The sequence below is a fragment of the Carassius gibelio genome, chromosome A17, assembly GCF_023724105.1.
Source record: "Carassius gibelio isolate Cgi1373 ecotype wild population from Czech Republic chromosome A17, carGib1.2-hapl.c, whole genome shotgun sequence".
NCBI classification, from domain to species: Eukaryota; Metazoa; Chordata; class Actinopteri; order Cypriniformes; family Cyprinidae; genus Carassius; species Carassius gibelio.
The window spans coordinates 11,417,387-11,437,574 of NC_068387.1; the positions used below are offsets into that span (position 1 = coordinate 11,417,387).

The window sequence follows — 20,188 nt, forward strand, 5'->3', positions numbered from 1 at the left end:
AGACACTCATGGGGGTTTTGGTGTGGGCTTCGCTTGTACAGATTTTAATGAGATCTCGCAGCGTGTTTAAATATTTAACAATCCCTAGAGTATCTCCTCTATCTGCTGTCAGGAACACCCATTGCAATTTCATCCCAATTCTGAGAAATGCTCCAAAAATGTGACATTCACACTGATGTTTGGCTCATTTTCTGTTTGTGCATCTGTTTAAGGATATATCTACCAATGAATGCAAAGAAATCCTGCCTATATTTGCCCAAATTTTCATATGAACAATGGCTGATCATGTGGGTCTCTGGAATACTTGATTCTGATTGGTCAATCTCAGAATCCTTTACAACAGAATACTTTACAAAAAACTAGTTAAAAAGGGAAAGTTCACCCAAAAATGTACATTTAAACCTGCATGAACTTCTTTCAGCCTTTGAACACAAAATAATATATTTTGAAAACCGTTGCTAGTTGAAGGTATCTATTGAATTCCATAGTATGGAAAATAAATACTATAGAAGTCAATGGCTGTTTTAAAATATCTTATTTTGCATTCAGCAGAAAGAATAAACTCATACAGGAACAATGGATGGTAACATTGCTATATAAGTGTTTCTAAGAAAAAAGCTGAGGGAGAGATGGCAAATTTGACATATTTCTCGCATATGGCCAACAAAATCAATCACTAATTATTTTTTTCTTTGGAAAGTAATAGAATCTCCTCCCCCGCCTCCTTTCTAGAAGTTTACCCAACTATGACGACTTCTGCTTCTGTGAACCCCGGTAATGTGAAGAGAGGTCTATTCAATATATACTGTAGCACTTTCATAAACTTAATAAAAACATTTTTAAAAAGCAAAAACACAATTGATGCACACTGTTAAAAATGTTTCTGTAGGAAAGATGCATCGCCATCTTGCTCGGACCAAAGTGAATTCCAAACTCAAAAATACAAGCTACTTATTCATACCATTAAAATGATTATTTAATCATTTTTATTAAATACAGTTAAGTAGAATCATTAAGAACAAACATGACCCAACAATTGACAAGAGCATATTTATAAATTTACATTAACCAACATGTGCAAAAATATATATTGGTTTACCCATGATAATTAATTCACAATTATATAAACACACTATGTGCAAATGGTTATGTATACAACTCTATTAAGTTCAACTCACAAAATTATATCCTCATCATAACCCGTTTAAGGTCACTGTGTAACCTGAATGGTCTAAACCTCACCTGTTTATCATCTGGTGTATTTGGCAGATTTATTTTCCAGGGTGAAGATTTTCGAAAACTCCAGTTGCTGTGTTATCTTGTAGACAGCGAAACCGGAGTTTTTGGAGTGTGATGTCAGAGCATGCATTGTTATCTCCGCCAAATGGAAACTTTGCAGGCTTCTGAATGGCCAACATGGCTTTAAGGTTAAGATTATATCACCACCTGTTGGCTTGGCATGCTCTTGACAGTGCTTCATAGCATGCTTTTGCGTTTTCATGTGGACTGAGTTTTTTTTTAAACAGAAGAAGGAAAAATACCTGTGTACATATGGACATGGGCTTAGTGTTATAGAAGCACAAAACACACATACAGTCTCTCTCTGCTCCTCCTCCCACCATCTCTTCCATAGACTCCTATAGGATTCTATTGCCCCCTCACCCCCCTGCAGCTGGCAGCATCTATGGGCCCAGAGAAGGAGGGTGTCAGTGCCAGGTCTCTAGATCCTACTCCAGCCCACCCTCCTATACCACCCCCACCTCTCTCAGCACACTTCACTCATTATTCATGTTCATAGGGACAGCTTTCATTTGATCTATTACTTAGGTGGGGGGGACCGCAGACTGCTGTGCAGCTCCATCCCTGCTGGATCTTTAATTACTGAAGAGAAGGTTTTCTCGGTCTTGTTCTTTGTTGTGCTAATGAAATATTGAAGTGGCCGATGTAGAGTTTGTGGGGCCTGCTGGGGAGGATGGTGGCTTACCTTTCCCCCCTGCACAGACCTGTGCACTCTGACCTGATTTTTCATATTTTCATATTTCTGATTTTTCTATAAATAGTTTAGAGTGAATTGAAAAATTAAGGTTGTGATGTAGTTTTGCTTGTAGGGTTTTGAATATATGAGGTTGTGCAGTATATCAATTGGATTAAAATAAACTGTGTGTTAGAAATAATGTTAATTAAATAGGCTATAATATAGTGAATGTTGTATCCATAGATCTAAAAGGCATCTAAAGAAATAATTAACTATTTATTAATATTTATAATTATTAATATATAAAAATAATTATATATATATATATATATATATATATATATATATATATATATATATATATATATATATATATATATATATATATATATATATATATATATTTTATCTCACAATTTTCACTTTGTTTACAGTAATTGCAACTTTATCCCTCTGATGCAAATATATTTCTTTTAAAGGGTAAGTTCATCAAAAAAATCATAATTATGTTGTGAATAACTCACCCTCATGTCGTTCCAAACCAGTAAGACCTCCGTTTATCTTCAGAACACAGTTTATTTAGATTTAGTCCGAGAGCTCTCAGTCCCTCCACTGAAGCTGTGTGTACGGTATACTGTCCATGTCCAGAAAGGTAAGAAAAACATCATCAAAGTAGTCCATGTGACATCAGAGGGTCAGTTAGAATTTTTTGAATCATCGAAAATCTATTTTGGTCCAAAAATAGCAAAAACTACGACTTTATTAATCATTGTCTTCTCTTCCGTGTCTGTTGTGAGAGAGAGTTCAAAACAAACCGATATCCCGGAATAATTAATGCACTCAAACAGTACACTGACTGAACTGCTGTGATGAGAGAACTGAAGATGAACACCGAGCCGAGCCAGATAACGAACAAAACATTGACTCATTCCCGAGTCAAGAACCGTTTCTGTCAGACGCGTCCGATTTGAGAACCGAGGAGCTCCCGTTAAAAATCTTGGGTTAAGTAAAAACTGTTTTAAAGTTAATTCTAATTTTAAAAAGTAATTTGAATGTATAAAAAAAGAACGTTATTTTAATTTAATTTGTTAGAATTTATATTTTTACTTAGCAAGAATACACGATTTGATCAAAAGTGGCAGTAAAAACGTTTATAATGTTACAAAAGATACATACTTCCTCCATGAATCCTAGGAGAAACAAATATAACTTTCAACATTGTTTCACCAAATCAGTAATGGCTGCTGTAAATTCAGCTTTTCCATTAAAAGAATAAATTACTTCTTAAATTAATACTTGGGGAGAAGTCGTGGCCTAATGGTTAGAGTGTCAGACTCGCAATCGAAGGGTTGTGAGTTCGAGTCTTGGGCCGGCAGGTATTGTAGGTGGGGTGAGTGCATGTACAGCTCTCTCTCCACCCTCAATAACACGACTGAGGTGCCCTTGAGCAAGGCATCGAACCCCCAACTGCTCCCCGGGCGCCGCAGCATAAATGGCTGCCCACTGCTCTGGGTGTGTGTTTGTGTTCACTGCTGTGTGTGCACTTTGGATGGGTTAAAAGCAGAGCATGAATTCTGAGTATGGGTCACCATACTTGGCTGTATGTCACGTCACACTTAAATATATATTCAAATAGAAAACTGTTCTTATAAATGTTAATGTTATATTGCTTACCGCCCCCAAACTTTTTTAACAGTATATATTTTTATTTTCAAATTATCATAATAAACCACAAGAAAGACTTATTGTCAGTGAAGAATGACAATACATTAAGCACAGTGCAAACTACTTACAAACCACCCAGAGTATTTTAAGACCCCCTCCCTAGTTCATAAGGACTGCACTGAAGGAGTGTCTGTCCATAACAACCAAACATATCATCCTTAAACACTGTATATCCCCACAGAGAGCAACAGCAAATAGATGGAAAATTGATCAACCTGCTGTCCAACCACTGGGGACCACTGTGGTCTCAAAGCAGAAAATCTCAGGAATTATAATTTATTCATGCCGTACATTTAAATATGGCCTTTTAGGCCTGTGAGGCATTAATATTAACCACCTCTGGGCATATATGGAGTATATGCAATGTTAAAAAATAATCATATAATTGCATCTATAGCAAGATTTTCAATAATTAGCTAAGGGGAGTGTGTAATTGCGCAGTGGTGTGGAAAGCCGTCTGACAGTGATCTACAGGACTCCATTAATTGCCCTAAGAATATACCCCACTCTCTTTTCCACTCTGCTGAGGCATCAATGTGAGAGAGAGGGGTCACTCCTTCTTTCCCGGCCCGTATACTCACTCAGCTCATAATTACTAAAACTTTTAATTAATCTTGCTATCACTAGGTAAATGCGTGCTCACCATATAAATTAATTATAAGGTAAGTGTGGTATTGTTAGTTAGCACATGAGGGCAAATGGGTGTCTGCATGCATGCATAAGGTGTGCATGTGTGCTAAATGTGGATTATTGAAGATCAGATGTATAAATATAAGATTGGTTAATCCAAAAATGTAAACTCTTTAAAGTCATCATCAAATTCTGGTGTCCAGACTGAAATGTAAGTTGATATTCGCTGAATACATTCAGTAGCCCCTCATTGCAGAACACAAGATCCAGGGAGGGTGGGGGTGAAGATGGGTATGTTCGGGGGTGGTGATTGGTAGGTTTAGGGGGGAGATGGGTGGGTTTAGGGATCAGGGGGAGGAGACAGGTAGGTTTAGGTATACGTAAGATGGGAGGAGTTAGATCTGATCCAACCACGCCCCCTGGAGCTTGTGTTCTGTAGTGGGACCATCTCAAAATATTCCCCTCCACCGAAGCTCTGAAATCTAATTAGTGTTTGTATTGGGATAAAAATACTAATAATTAGAAAATAAAAAAATAATAATAAATAATAAAATTAATAATATGAATAGAAAAAATGAAAAAATCTTTTCAGACAAAACTATTGCTTATTTTAGAATATCACATATAAACTACTTTCATGGATGAGGTTTTGTTGGTGTTTGCGTCTTTCTCTCTTTTTGGTGTTTTGCTCAAAAATCAATGGCTTGTAAACAAGATTAATATATATATATATATATATATATATATATATATATATATATATATATATATATATATATATATATATATATATATATAGTTTTTATTTTATTTATTTTTTATCATGCATGAGGACGATATAGTCACATAGGCAGTTTTGTAACATTTTATGTTGATTGTAAATTCTTAATTATTAGCCGGATGGTGGAAATGGGAATTTTCACTGCTCTAGCCTTTTTCTTTAAGCCACTTCACTAATTAGTGAAGCTCAATTCTATTTTGCTGCACATCAGAAATATATTCTTCATTTTTTCTCATTGTGATGGATGATTAAGGGAATTCAGGCTTTGTTTTCCCTCCTCTTTATATTTCTGTGAAACAGGAAGCTATGGCTGGATAATTTCATGTTCATAATCACCCTGGAGTGCTCAAAATTGTGATTATTAATGGAAATATACTTCAAAGATATTTTACTCATAAGAATTTTTTAGGGGTGCCAATAATTGTGTAATCTAACCTGTATTTGAGAAAAACATTTAATTTAATAAATATATTTCCCCCATTTTAAATTCTTTGTATACAAAAAAGGTTAGCTTTTTAAATAAAAGATCAGAAGGATTAACAATGCAGATCAATTTTCACAGCCTTCTTTGATCATATTTACCAAGGGAGCCAATATATGTGGACATGACAGTATGTAATGTGTGTGTGTGTGTGTATAGATAGATATATAGCATATAGGTATATAGATATATAGCATATGGACTACTTTTTCATACTTGACGGAGTGTGTTCCCTTCATGACAGCATTTTCATAGGTGAACTGTTTAAAATAAAGTGAAACTTGAAACGTATTTAAAAGATTTATATTAGATTACAATTTATTCTTGGCTGATCATTTTAGGATAATAAACAGACTTTAAGGAATCTGGAACTGAAAGCTGAGTTAAAGTGTACACTTTTGTCCTAGCAAATCACTCTTAATTAATAATCAGATTCTGTGTCCAAAAGCAACAGCAACAAATCAAAGCAAGTTTAAACTGCCTGTAGATCTATTGCTTTTAATATCTCCATAAGGTCCCTTGATTCCATCTCCTAAAGGAGTGAACATCGAGCTGACCAACAATGAGTTCTTGTGTTTAAATCTAATTGAAGTGATTGATGAATTCTCAAACCTCTTTAGCTGAGTTCCTGTGTTTCGCTGGGAATAAGTCAGTATGAGAAAAGTTCATGCTGTGACCCTGCGTATGAGAGCTGACGTCCAGCCACGGCACCCGCAATAACTTACCCTCTCGTGTCATCACTAAACCTTGGTGGGCAGGGGAATATGCTGTGACATGTCTAGATACGAACCCTGAAATATATGCTGGCAGTTAGCCACCAGCCTCCCTTTCAATCCCCAGGCTCATCTGACTGTGACTGGGGCTCTTACAGTAGAGGTAGTTTATTGGGGGTGGAATCGTAACACTACACTACCATCTAGTGGTGTGTGGAGAGATTGCATGGCTTCTGGTCTCGTCGGGTAGAGAGCTGGTTGTTTGTTTTCAAGTGACATTTGTTCCTAATTAAATGCTGCACTTGTTGAAGCACTTCTCGTGGAGAGGGGCTTGCATCCACGATGATGCAGGCAGGATTCTGGATTCTCTTGTAAGCTTCCTCCACTCTGAAAACAAGGAGCAATTTGTCATAAATGCTAACTGTCTTTATAATATGATTGCATTGAAACACAATAGAAAACTTAAAACTTGGCTAGTACAGGCATCTTCCTCAGGAAACAGAGCCTTTGTATTTCACATGTGTTCTTGTAACGCAAAAGTAAAGATAAATCACAATTTTTTACTTAATATTTAATATTTACAAATATTTGTTTACATCTGATGAACAAATTTGCATTCTTAATAGAATACACACTACCTTTCAAATGTTTGGGATTGGTAATTTATAAATTATTTTAGTTTTTGAAAGAAGTCATCACGGCTGCATTTCTTTGGTCATGAATACAGTAAAACTAGTAACATTACACACACACACACACACACACAGATATATATATATATATATATATATATATATATAGGCTATATATATATATATATATATATATATATATATATATATATATATATAGGCTATATATATTTACATTCAGTTGAAATAGAAATGTAAAAGTCTTTAATGCATCCTTGCAGAATGAAAGAATTTTCTTTTTTTTTTAATCTTCCTGACTCCAAACCTTTGAACGGTAATGTATACAATAAAAAAAATTAAATAAAAATTAAGCTAAAAATTTTGCAGTTGGCACCAAATTAGTTTCAAAGAGAAATTCCATTATTAATTATCAATAATGTTTCATATAAAGTTATTTCTTTTTTTCCATAGTAAAGTTTCATTTAAGACACTTTAAGACAGGCATTTTCTGTCACAAATGGCGTCATTACCTGAAAATCCCCTAGAAGTAGCTATTGAAGTTTACTATGGAGTATTTAGGCCAGCTGGTGCACAACCAGTCTAGAGATGTACAACAACATCCGATAACATTATAGGGTATGTTGGGATGTTCCTGAAAAACACCCTCACATTTAACAAGTTGACCTACTTAAGTCTGAAGAGCTGATTGATCTCTAGCTCAGCCTCCTCGACGGTCTTGTCCTGTCCCCTGTCCCTGAGTCTTCTCAGTCTTTCTTCTGGACTGACAGTGAGGAGCAGCACCAGGTTTGGTTGGAGCAAGTCTTCTGGCCACTGGTAGAGCTCTGAGCCTGGCTTTGGGAGGTTGTCAACTCTTCCACCAACTGCTGTGGCAATGGCATACGCTGCTGTGCTGTGCCAGTACCTAACAGAGACAACAAGACAATCAATAAATAAATACAAACTTTTTAAGGGTTATCTATAATTGTGCTAAAGTAGAGACACTGCTACTTACTTTTCCTACCAGTGAAATATGTGTGTTAAGTAATATTTTGTGAAACATTTCTAGTGAACCAGGTTTGTTAAAGGGATAGTCCATTTTAGATACCTTAATCCTACCCCATAACTAAATTTAACAGCTATTAATAAACAACAAATTAGGAGTGTATTGAGGGAAAACTCTTAATTAATAGTGAATATGTGTTCCCTGTTCTAAAGTGTTACCGACTTTCTTTCTTCAGATGAACACAAAGAAAGATTTTTAGACAAATAATCTACAGTATCTCTGTAAATCCACATAATCCAGGTGAACATGACCTAAAAATGTGATTCTTCAAAAACCACACAAAGCAAACCCGCCGGTAATCCATCCGACCCTAGTGGATGAATCATTGCCTCCTGAAGCAAAAGAAAAATACTAATGTTTAAAAGTTTTTTTCGCTTCTGGTCAACTGTCAGACATGTGTCAAATGAAATCTTCATTTGTGTTGCACAGAAGAAAGAAAGTCATATACCTGTACATCTGGGATGGCATGAAGGTGAGTAAACGATGAGACAGTTGATTTAAATTATCAAAAAATATTAGAAATAAAAATGTTTCAAATGATTTATTTCCCTGTACTGTCCATAACTGTTGCAACACTCAAGATACAAATATGTCAATGGGGTGGTACTAGTACTAAAAGGTCAATTTTTTGTACCTTATTTATGCCTAAATTGTACATATTAGTAAAGGCGCATAATACTACGTCAAAAGTCCGCAAGTGTATTAGTACCTTAGCTTTAGCTACTGTACTTTAGTTTACTGCCTCAGGGACAGCTTTGTTCCTTTTTCTGATAGTATATTACATTTTTATTTTGTTTATGCACCTGTAAAACATATTTTTAACTTTATTCATTTTATTTTGCATAAATTCATCTGTTTAATTTAATGCTGATTCCCTAATCAATATCCTCCTTGTTTTTGTGCCATATACTGTAGATACCACTCTGTTTACAAACATATCTGTAATAAATCAATATCAATCAGTATTCCTATATAATGAAAATACCCTCAAATAAACATTTATGGTTGACTGAGCCTCAATTTCCACAAATCCAGCTTTAAAATAGATATTTGCGACACTCCCATACGGCCCACAGCTCTGCCCATACAGCAGCTGAATCATGTGAGTATATTTGTGGCGCACACATCTCTACCTGTCCACTATGACGGGAGCCCTCAGGGACTCTTTCCCGATGTGGGCAGCAGTGATGTAGTTCCCCAGAGCGTAAAAGGCCCTGCGGATGAGGGGTGGTTCTGAGTCAAAGCGCTGTCTGAAAGGAGCCAGGCACTGGGGAGGAGATTTCAGCAGAGTAGCATTCAGAGACTCCCGCAGGGCTTCTGTGAGAGTAGTCTTACCTGGGTACATGGAGAAATCAGGGAAACACATAGACAGAAGTCAACAGAATTTTTAAGTGCTCACTATTTGTTTGTGCATGCTTTTTATCATATTTCTACCTATGAATTTGCTTGGTGAAAAATATTGTGTTTGACAGCATACTTTTTAATTAGCTAAACAAAGTATTTGTCAAAGGCTCAGTGTTGACCTGTGGCATCCAGTCCCTCGATCACAATGACAGGAAATGCATCACCCCTGCTGGTCTCCAACTGTTCGTCTACAAGCTTCAGCACTTCCTTTGACTCAGGGATAATTTCAGTGCACTGGAAAGGGCAGAAAGATGTATTGCAAAATTCAAGCGTGATATGCATGGTTGTTGTCCACAACAGAAATACTGTAGCCAAAGCACAATAAAGGTCCATAGGCCCAAATATAAAATTAAATAAATAAAAACTTTTGGGAAGTCTGGTCAAGTCATTCATTTTGGATAAAACAGCATCCAAAATGGTATGCTAAGGGAAGAAGTGCAGAGATTAAAAAAACATTAAAAAGAGTAATGTTGTGAAATATCATTGCAATTTAAAATAACTATTTTCTAGTTCAGTTTATTATAAAATACCATTTATTCATGCAATGGCAAAGCTGAATTTTTGGCAGCCATTACTATAGTCTTCAGCGTCACATGATCCTTCAGAAATAATTCATGCCCCAAAAATATTCTTGTTATTATCAATATGGAAACAGTTGTGCTGCTTAAAATGTTTTGTGGAAATCGGGAATTCTGAATTCTATGATGCATTTTTAACATAAATCGAGCATCGGGCTAGTTCAGACAGGCCATGTCAGTCAATCTTGCATCAGCTGACGATCAGCTGTCCTTGAGGTATACCAGAACCAGTTTCAACACTTCTCACAGAAGTCTATTTAAATTCTCCATGCATCCCAACACCTCCTAGCTGGGATCTAAATTATAATCTGATATCTGTTTGAGGTTGAATATATATAATGAAAATAAAAAGTCAGTAAAAATAAATATAATGCTTTAAAATCCTAACATACTGTACCTCCCGAAGAACCTCATAGGCGTCATTCATGCAGTAGTAGACATCAGAGCTCGTGATGTTCAGTGTGGACGGGTGACGCTCTGCTGCTGCTGCAGGTGTGACGTACTGCCTCACTGACTCCTCCACTTGATTGACAGGTGACCACAGCTCCTGCCAGCAGTACTGACCCTCGCGCTTGTATGAAAACACACATACTGATTTACTCTGCTGCAACGTCTTCAGTACGTCCTCCGAAAGGCTTGTAGTGGATTTGTCTCGTATAAAAAATCCCTTATCGACGCTGTTTTTGACGTCCGGTATGAAAGCGGACGCTTCAAAAACATCGCAGTCGCGCGACAGAGCGACGGACAGCTTGTGTTTTATTTCGGCGTGCGTTCGCGCTTTCTCAGTTCTGCTGTCACTGTGGACATGAAGCGAGAAGAGTTTCTCATCGCCTCCAAAGAGCTGCTGATGAGCCTGATGAAGCTCTTGCGGGGTTGAGCTCAGCGTGAAATAAAGAGGTTCAGTGCGTAGGTCAAACTCCACCGCGAACACACGCGAACACAGCTGTCCACAGCGAAACATCGCTCTTTTCAGCATCATGAACCGTATTACATATTAAGTACGTAGCATATACAGAGAAATATCAATCTTACTGATCTGGAGGACAGCGCTTGCTGAAAAACGAAACTAACCTATACGTTCCCCGAAAACGAAAGACAACTGTTTACGTAAACAAGCCCGAGCTGACTGGGTCTATCAAGCGAGATAGCAACAGTGCAGGGTGCAATCATTTGCGTGTTAATAATTAAACTAGGAAATATTTTATTGCAGTTGCTTTTAAATAATCACAAGCAGCCTTAATAATAATAAGCGATGACTGAGCAGTAAGTGTTCAGTGTAAATTTGAATTTCCTGTAATATGCTAGCTGGAACCAGACGATCAAGATTGGTTGGTTTCAGGTTTATTGATCATATTTGAATGCCTGAGCGGTGAGGACTTTGTTGTTATAATCTGCAGCCATAGCAACTGTTGCAACAGGAGCAGAATTTGGACTCTTAGGTTTCGTTTCTGTAGTTGTTGGACAATCCGGTTCCAGACTAGCAATCATTTCCCCAGAACAAGTAAATATATCAAATCAAAGGCTTAATGGATATGCCTGTTTAGCCTGTTATTCGTAGGCTGCTGTTGTCGTTGTTAATAGTTTATGTTGAAATGTTAGGACAGGGACAGTTCTTCCAGATGACTGGATGAAACGCCACGCCCGTGTTGGACTCGGCTGGCAGTGTTTATCTTTCGTTTTACAGTTCCACAAGCAAGAAACGAAACTTAGAAAAACATCTTGGGACTGCCCCGTATATAAAGGGACATGAGTGCTCTGAACGTCAGTTTCTGCACACCGTCAACATGTTGACATCAAACCAAGTTGGTTTTGCTGCAATGTTAATGCAATTTTGTTTCAAGAATGTCAACAGCTTCTTAGCAGCCCTTTTGGGATGGATTTTGCGGGTGTCTGGCACGCAGATGCAACATACGCCTGTTGGAAACATCAGTCGCCCGAAGACTGGCACCAAAGAGCAGAAAGAGGGCTCCAGCACTCAGCTGACTAGAACTCCAAGCAGTGTAAACTACCACTTTACCCGGCAGTGCAATTACAAATGCGGCTTTTGCTTCCACACTGCGAAGACATCTTTCGTCCTGCCCATTGAAGAAGCAAAGCGAGGCTTACGACTTCTCAAAGAAGCAGGTAGGCTATCTGCATTTAACTGACAAACGTAGCTTACAATAGATTTTATTTATTTATTTTTCGGCTACTTAATTTCTAATAATGATGATGCTTAAAACTGATTTAAAAAATTACATTACAAAACGTAAAATTTTTGTCTTAATGCTGAATGTCATTTTTATTCGCAAACTTTTTTAATATTATTGATATGTTTTAGGAATGGAAAAGATCAACTTCTCGGGCGGAGAGCCCTTCATTCACGAGAAAGGCAATTTTCTGGGAGAGTTGGTGCGATATTGCAAGCAGGAGCTGCAGCTGCCCAGCGTCAGCATCGTGAGCAACGGCAGTCTGATCAGAGAAACCTGGTTCCAGAAATACGGTGAGAATCATTCATGACCAGCAGAGGGCGGCGGAGATTGAAGTTACACATATAGCCAATATATAGAAAAAATCTAATGAACTTTTTTGTTTTCCAAAACAGTAGCAGCAGTCCACCACTGCACTTTCATGTCAATGCCTTTTTGTCACTATGCACTACATTTTTTGTTTCAGGTCATTGCGTGCAATGACATACAGTGAGATCTTATTTGAAGTGATTTTATCTAACTATTAATAATTATTTTATTGCTGCACATGAGAATGACCAAACTTGTCATGCCCTTTAGGCCTATGACACAAAATAAAATAAATAAATAAATAAAATAAAGGTGATTTAACTGACAGAGTGTATGAAAGGTAAAATAGTTGTGAAGAATGGCCATCCTAAAAAATAAAAAAATAAATAAAGTGATAAGACAAAAATAAAAAGTTTGGTGTCTGTAAGTAAGGATGCATTCAATTGATCAAAAGTGAAAGTAAAAGACATTTCTAATGTTATATATATATATATATATATATATATATATATATATATATATATATATATATATATATAAAAACATTTCAAATAATTCATTAAATATCATTAAAGAATCTTGAATGTGTCTCCAACAAAATATTAAGCAACACCTATCAACTATCTTTAACATTAATAACAAGAAAGGTGACACTGAAGACTGGATTAATGATCATTAATTAAATGTCATCGCAGGTAATAAATAACATTTTGAAATATATTAAAATAGAAAACAGTTATTTTAAATTGAAATAATATTTGATTGTTTTACTTTTGTTGTTGTTTTGATCAAATAAATAATTACACTCTTTGGAAAAAAATCTCACAGACCACAAACTTTTAAACTGTATATTAACTAAACAGAATATATACATTGTTTAATACATTACAGGAAAATACTTTGTTATATCAAAGGTATTTACATATGTTGACAAAATTGCTCAATTTTTATTTGTTTCTGTATTTTATAGGTGACTACTTGGACATCCTGGCCATATCTTGTGACAGTTTTAACGAGGACACCAATAAAGTCATAGGTCGAGGTCAGGGCAAGAAGAGTCACCTGGACAAACTACATCAAGTTCAGAACTGGTGCCGGGAATATAAGGTGGCTTTCAAAATCAACTCAGTTATCAATACCTACAATGTGGATGAAGATATGACCGAGCAGATCAATACTCTGAACCCAGTGCGCTGGAAGGTATATAGTTACTTCCTTTCCTACAGACACTATCATTTTAACCAGGCTGCTGAGCATGTGTTTAAGGCTGTAATGCAATGTACACGCAGGTCTTCCAGTGTCTGCTAATTGAAGGTGAAAACGCAGGGGAGAACAGCCTCCGCGAGGCCGAGAAATTCATCATTAGCGATCAGCAATTCCAAGACTTCCTGGATCGCCACCAGAGCGTGAAGTGTCTGGTTCCAGAGTCCAATCAAAAGGTAATTTTGAGGAACAGAACCCATACTTTAGCTCAATTCAGATCGCCATTTCAAAGTAGCTTACAATTTGGAAAATAAAGTGGTGTAAATTTTTGAGTAATACAGCAATAAACTTTCAGTTTCAATTCATTACCAAAGCTTTTACGACTTATAAGTGAGCACAACGAGATTTGAATTTAAATAAAAATAGGCCTGGGACTTGAATATACTGCTAACTTGATATGAATTGTTTACTTACTTACTTTCTTTTACAGATGAGAGACTCTTACCTGATTCTTGATGAATATGTAAGTGGTTTCATATTTTCTTCTCAGCATCCATTAATCTCATTAACGTGTGAAGGATTTTTTATATATATATTCGATTATGTTGTCATATTTATTTATTTTTATATTAGATTACACTTTTATTGCAGTTTAAATTATTCTGTGAAATTACATTATGCTATCATATCAGTAGCCGAGGGATTATGGATAGGAATATAATAAGGCCTGCAGTAATTTGCCTCATTCCAGGATTCAAATTACTTTTCCCTCCCTTGATAATCTCTGATCTCTATTAATAATCATGCTGTCTACGCTACATCATCAGAAAGAGCAATCATCATGAATAGATTTTTTTTAATCTTGCATATCTGATGCCGCAGATGCGCTTCTTGGATTGCCGAGAGGGGAGGAAAGATCCGTCAAAGTCAATTCTGGATATCGGTGTAGAAGAGGCCATCAAGTTTAGTGGTTTTGATGAGAAGATGTTCCTCGTAAGAGGGGGGAAATATGTGTGGAGCAAAGCTGATATGAAACTGGACTGGTGAACTGTCTCAGTATTGCTGTTTTTACTCTGTTTTTACATTGAGACTTGGTCTAATTTATAAATGTAAAATATATGGTAATAAACAATTGTACAGTGTAGTTACATAAGCTTAAAAAAAAAGCTGGTTGGATACATTGGTGTATAAATGTCTGTTTTTCAGTATTTTTATGAGATTCTACTGCACTGAAATGCTTGCATATATAGATTATTATGTATGATTGTTTATGTATGATTTTTATAAGATGTGTATTATGGTATGCTTGCTTTGAATCTGGAATATTTGCATAACCTGAAGTATGTTTTTTAATTTTTACAGACCATGCTATGGTTGTCTTTGTCTTGACATTCTTATCAGAAGTAATTGATTTAATATAATCTTGGAAGAAAATTATTGATAAATTATCTGCTTACACAGTTTGATTAACTGCACTTTGAAAGCATGAAAGCACTTTGAATTATAATTCAGACTAAAGCACACCTTAGATGCTTTAATTTTCATAGTGTAGAATTGACATTTTAGTTTGCAGCTCCTCAGATCGCAACTTTGAAAACTTACAAAAGCTCTAGACTTTCTCCTGTAACAGCATTAAAAATAAAAAGCTTTGAGGCATGTGTAATATATAGTGAAGACCATGAGGCACCCTGAAAAAGAATATATAGAAAACAAAAAGATTCCTGAAGTATCTTTTATTTTATTTTTTTAAACAATGTTGTAACTTCATATTATATTTTATTGAAAATAAATATTTGTGACAAAATCTTGTGGTTTCTAATCTCATAATTCTTGAAACTGCTCAAAGCGTCAAATTTGAAAGTGAAATGGGCATAAGCAATGCTATTTTTACGTTACCTTTAATTTCTTTAAAGTCTTTAAGCTTTCGTTTCTCAGAAATATTTAGGTAATCCCTGGTATGGAGTACATTTTTATGTCCCTAACATATAGGCTACATCCTAGTATACAGGTGCATCTCAATAAATTAGAATGTCATGGAAAATTTTATTTATTTCAGTAATTCAACTCAAATTGTGAAACTTGTGTTTTAAATAAATTCAGTGCACACAGACTGGAGTAGTTTAAGTCTTTTTTTTTTTTTTTTTTTTTTTTTTTTTTTGTGATGATTTTGACTCACATTTAACAAAAACCCACCAACTCAATCTCAACTAATTAGAATATGGTGACCTGCCAATCAGCTAATCAACTAAAAATAAGGTTTCCTGAGCCTTCAAAGTAGTCTCTCAGTTTGGTTCACTAGGCTACACAATCATGAGGAAGACTGCTGATCTGATAGTTGTTCAGAAGACAATCATTGAAACACTTCACAAGGAGGGTAAGTCACAAAAAGTCATTGCCAAAGAAGCTGGCTGTTCACAGAGTGCTGTATCCAAGCATGTTAACAGAAAGTTGAGTGGAAGAAAAAAGTGTGGAAGAAAAAGATGCGCAACCAACCGAGAGAACCGCAGTCTTAAGAGGATTGTCAAGCAAAATCGATTCAAGAATTTGAGTGAACTTCACGAGGAATGGAATGAGGCTGGGGTCAAGGCATACAAATGTGTCAAGGAGTTTGTTGCAGTTGTCATATTCCTCTTGCTAAGCCACTCCTGAACCACAGACAACATCAGAGGCGTCTTACCTGAGCTAAGAAGAAGAAGAAGTGGGCTGTTGCCCAGTGGTCCAAAGTCCACTTTTCAGATGAGAGCAAGTGTTTGATTTGGAAACCGAAGTCCTGGAGTCTGGATTTCATCTGCTGGTGTTGGTCCATTGTGTTTTTTTAAAACCAAAGTCATTGCACCTGTTTAGCAAGAACTTTTGGAGCACTTCATGCTTCCTTCTGCTGACCAGCTTTATGAAGATGCATGCCATGCTGAATTGAGGCAGTAATTAAAGTAAAAGGAGCCCCTACCAAGTATTGAATACTCGTACAGTAAATTAACATACTTTCCAGAAGGCCAGCAATTATTATTATTATTATTATTATTATTATTATTTTATTGGTCTTATTTAGTATTCTAATTTGTTGACATGAATGGTGGGTGAATTGGTGGGTTTTTGTAAAATGTGATCCAAAACCATCATGATTAAAAGAACCAAAGACTTAAATTTCTTCAGTCTGTGTGCACTGAATTTATTTAATACACAAATTTCACAATTTGAGCTGAATTACTGAAATAAATGAACTTTTCCACGACATTCCAATTTATTGAGATGCACCTTAAAAAACTTTTTTTATTGAGATACCTATATATATTATCACAAAGGCAAAATTTAGCAAAAAAAAAAAAAAAAAAAAAGGCAATTTATGGTGACATATCCTAAAATATGTTTTCTTGAAAATATTGTTTTTGTTTATATTTCCACGTTTCATTTCGCTGGTCTTTTGTAATATCCAGCCAACAAAATGTAACTAGCAACAAACATGTCCTTAAAGAATGCAAAAGCTCAGATAAAGCAAAATCGGTATAAAATTATCAATATTTTAAAGGATGGTAAAAAATACAAAAACAGAATAAACTTCAGTTGACACCCTCAAGTAAGGTAATGTTACCTCAAGAGCTCCCGTCCCAAAGTCTGATTTCAAGAGCACAATTACAATTTGTATTGCACCCAGTAGAGGGCGCTAGTGCTGCGCCTTAGTTTCAGAGACACACACGTATACAGACATACACAGACTCGCTGTACAGCACAGCACTAGGAAACACTCGAGATATGGCGTCTTCACAGCGCGTCCGACGGACCAGCTGATTCTTATATCTGCCTGCAAAACTACATGAAGACAGAAGGTAATACGCTCGTGTCATTACAGACGGCTGGGATGAATGTATCGGTCTTAAACGAAATGTTTTCTTAACCACAATATCCGCTGTATTCGACACTACATTGACTTTCTGTAATGCAGTAGGGTTTGTGCAGCGTTCATCGTTTTAAAGCCAAGCGACTATGTCAGCAGCTCAATTTAATATAATAATCTCGGTTTTATTATATTTGGCAATGCTTTATGATGTACATTTGGCTATAACTACAAAACTCACTTTCTTCCTGGATGTGCAGCTCCTGTATAGTTTACCCGATTGATGTCTAAGATGGCTGTTTATTATTATTGCGTGTGCATAGGTTACTATCGCGTTCAAATGGACTGGCTTTCAAAACCTGTGCTGCCTACCTAGACAGCGTTTTAGGATATCACAATGTCTAATAATCACGAGTCTGTAATGCTCAAAAAACTGCCTAAGTAGGCAGCAAACTCGTTTTTGGGATCATGGGACTCTTGGCCCGTGCAGTCAGAAGATGCAAATATTGATATGAAATGGAGTGGATGTGCTCCAGTTCAGGAGCTGGTGCTGTGTACGTGTCTAGAATAGTTCGACAGCAGCTTGTTAAGTTTTGACCTAAACCCTGGATGAACACTCCATTGAAGTAAGTAGCTCTGAGCAGTGTTAATTTTGACACGAAATTTTAATTTAGTTTTAGTCTTAGTCTTTTGACTATAATTCTTTTTAGTTTTAGTCAAGTTTTAGTCATCTGATTTGTTTTAATTTTAGTCTTATTTTAGTCGACTAAAATTGCTTGGTATTTTAGTCGACTAAAATAAGACTAAAATCAATAACAGATTTACTAGGCAATTTTTTACAGCTGGTATAGGAAACAAACTTATCCAAAATATATAAAACACAAATTCAACTTTATTTCAACACAACTGTGTCTTTATTTCGATTCAAAAGCTTTTATGCAGCAACAAACACTGTCATGATAATGTAAACAATAACTAGCTGTCAATTGACCATCAATAAAAGAAAAATAAAGTTAGGTCCAGGACCTTAAAGCTTACAGCTGAGCTGAACAATAAGTGCATACATTTAAAGTAAATTGGGTGGATAAAAAAAGTAACAAGATTTTATAAGGTATTCATTTGTCTAGCAATATTGTATGTTTTAAATACTACAATATTGCTAGATTAGTATAATGATAGGATGTGAACATTCACGTTTCACATGACTAATATAGAAATATTTGTGATATTGTCAACAAGTAGAACATTATAAAATATACTAAACATTGGTATTAATCAAATGTATGTATCATAATATTACGTATTAGTATTGTGCTCTCATCTAACTTGAAGAAGGGGCTATTTTACATTACTTTTCAGTTCGTAATATTTAATGCTACTACATCTATGCACTGCAGTCTTCCAATTTTGCTTAGCTCAATAAACAAAAGAACATCGTTGTGAAATTACATTTGAGAAAATGTCCGGGTGGCTCGTCTGTAAATGTCTTTTCAAATTGGTTGTGTTCTTGCCACGAATGAGCGCTCCGCGTGCTTTACGCTTTGTTTTGTTTTGTTCGTCGTCAAACGTGAAGTGAGCTGTGGACATTTTGTCGCTCTTTTAGACATCACCTCTTCAAATGCCGACTTCCCGGGAGCTCATTTAAAAACTGAAAACCTTCGCTACACGTCTCAATAAGTCAGGCTCGGATTGGTTCTCTTCTCTCATGCAGTCTCGCCTGTTCCGTTTTGCCGGTTCTTTTGGTCATTCCTCGCATCTCTCCTGTCTGCTGATTTGATTTTCGTCACAGTCTATTTTCGTCTCGTCCTTTATTCGTAGACGATAATGTCAATCAATTTAGTCATAGTTTTAGTCTCCATCAGTGCCTTCTATTTTAGTTTTCGTTTCGTTTTCGTCCGCAAAAAATATATTCGTGATGAAAATAATGACGAAAATATTTAGTCAACGAAATTAACACTGGCTCTGAGTTACAGGGATTTTCCATGATTTTTGGGGGATTGTGTCGAATTTGCTAACCCTTCATTAGGTTGTCAAACTAGGTAGGTGATCTACAACCATGAGGATATGGTTTTTAAAACAAACCGATTAATCAAAGTCAAAATGTTGATTAAAAAAAAAAAAAAAAAAAAAATTATTTTCTATTGCAATGACGATATACAGTATGGTAAAAGGGGGGAAATAGAATTGTTTCTTCGTATCACAATTCTCATTTTCTTTTTCTTTTCTTCCCCGTCATATTAAATATGGGTACCAATCCTGTTCCTGATATGAGGTTATTCAACTTTAAATCCTCTCCATTTTAGTTGTAAAAAGAGATTAGTTTATTAGTTACGACTAATGGATTAGTTATGACTGCGGTTTCAGCTTGGTGGAGAATTTTGAAGCTGTGGGTTCTCTTGGGAATTTCCTGTGGATTTTTTCGATTTACAGCTTTAGTAAGATAAGTCCTGTGGTTAACAATTGCGTTTTATCCTACAACATAACCCTGAATATCGTAAGTTCAGAGCACATGAATGACCAAGCGAATGCGTATTTAAAAATGAGAAACTTGGAATCTAAGATGAGTTGCCGAACGTTTACGCAGTGTTTTTTCTCTGTTCAGGGTAGCTTGGGCTGTTTGGAAAAAAGTTTCATCGTAACAGTTATAGACAGTGTCCAAAGAAAAACTCTTTA

The 20,188-nt window shown here is 35.9% G+C and overlaps 3 protein-coding genes across 3 annotated transcripts in view; 2 read left to right on the forward strand and 1 right to left on the reverse strand.

Annotated features, from left to right (window-relative positions):
- Positions 1-5,883: 5,883 nt before the first annotated feature.
- Positions 5,884-11,209, reverse strand: LOC127933326 (UMP-CMP kinase 2, mitochondrial-like). The gene is made up of 5 exons (XM_052530240.1): positions 10,380-11,209; positions 9,524-9,638; positions 9,134-9,335; positions 7,626-7,859; positions 5,884-6,692 (listed from the first exon to the last, which is right to left on the reverse strand). Exons 1-5 carry the CDS (start codon positions 10,959-10,961, stop codon positions 6,509-6,511), a joined length of 1,317 nt encoding a protein of 438 aa, XP_052386200.1. The 5' UTR covers positions 10,962-11,209; the 3' UTR covers positions 5,884-6,508.
- Positions 11,210-11,729: 520 nt separating this feature from the next.
- On the forward strand, positions 11,730-15,487 carry LOC127933327 (radical S-adenosyl methionine domain-containing protein 2). The gene is made up of 6 exons (XM_052530241.1): positions 11,730-12,106; positions 12,303-12,464; positions 13,451-13,680; positions 13,770-13,919; positions 14,174-14,206; positions 14,566-15,487. Exons 1-6 carry the CDS (start codon positions 11,767-11,769, stop codon positions 14,728-14,730), a joined length of 1,080 nt encoding a protein of 359 aa, XP_052386201.1. The 5' UTR covers positions 11,730-11,766; the 3' UTR covers positions 14,731-15,487.
- A 1,859-nt stretch (positions 15,488-17,346) lies between these two features.
- The window catches only part of LOC127933362 (probable E3 ubiquitin-protein ligase RNF144A-A), a 34,071-nt gene continuing 31,229 nt past the window's right edge, over positions 17,347-20,188 (forward strand). Inside the window, exon 1 of the mRNA XM_052530312.1 lies at positions 17,347-17,507. The gene's annotated coding sequence lies outside the window, so the exon portion shown is untranslated. The remainder of the gene's footprint in view (positions 17,508-20,188) is intronic.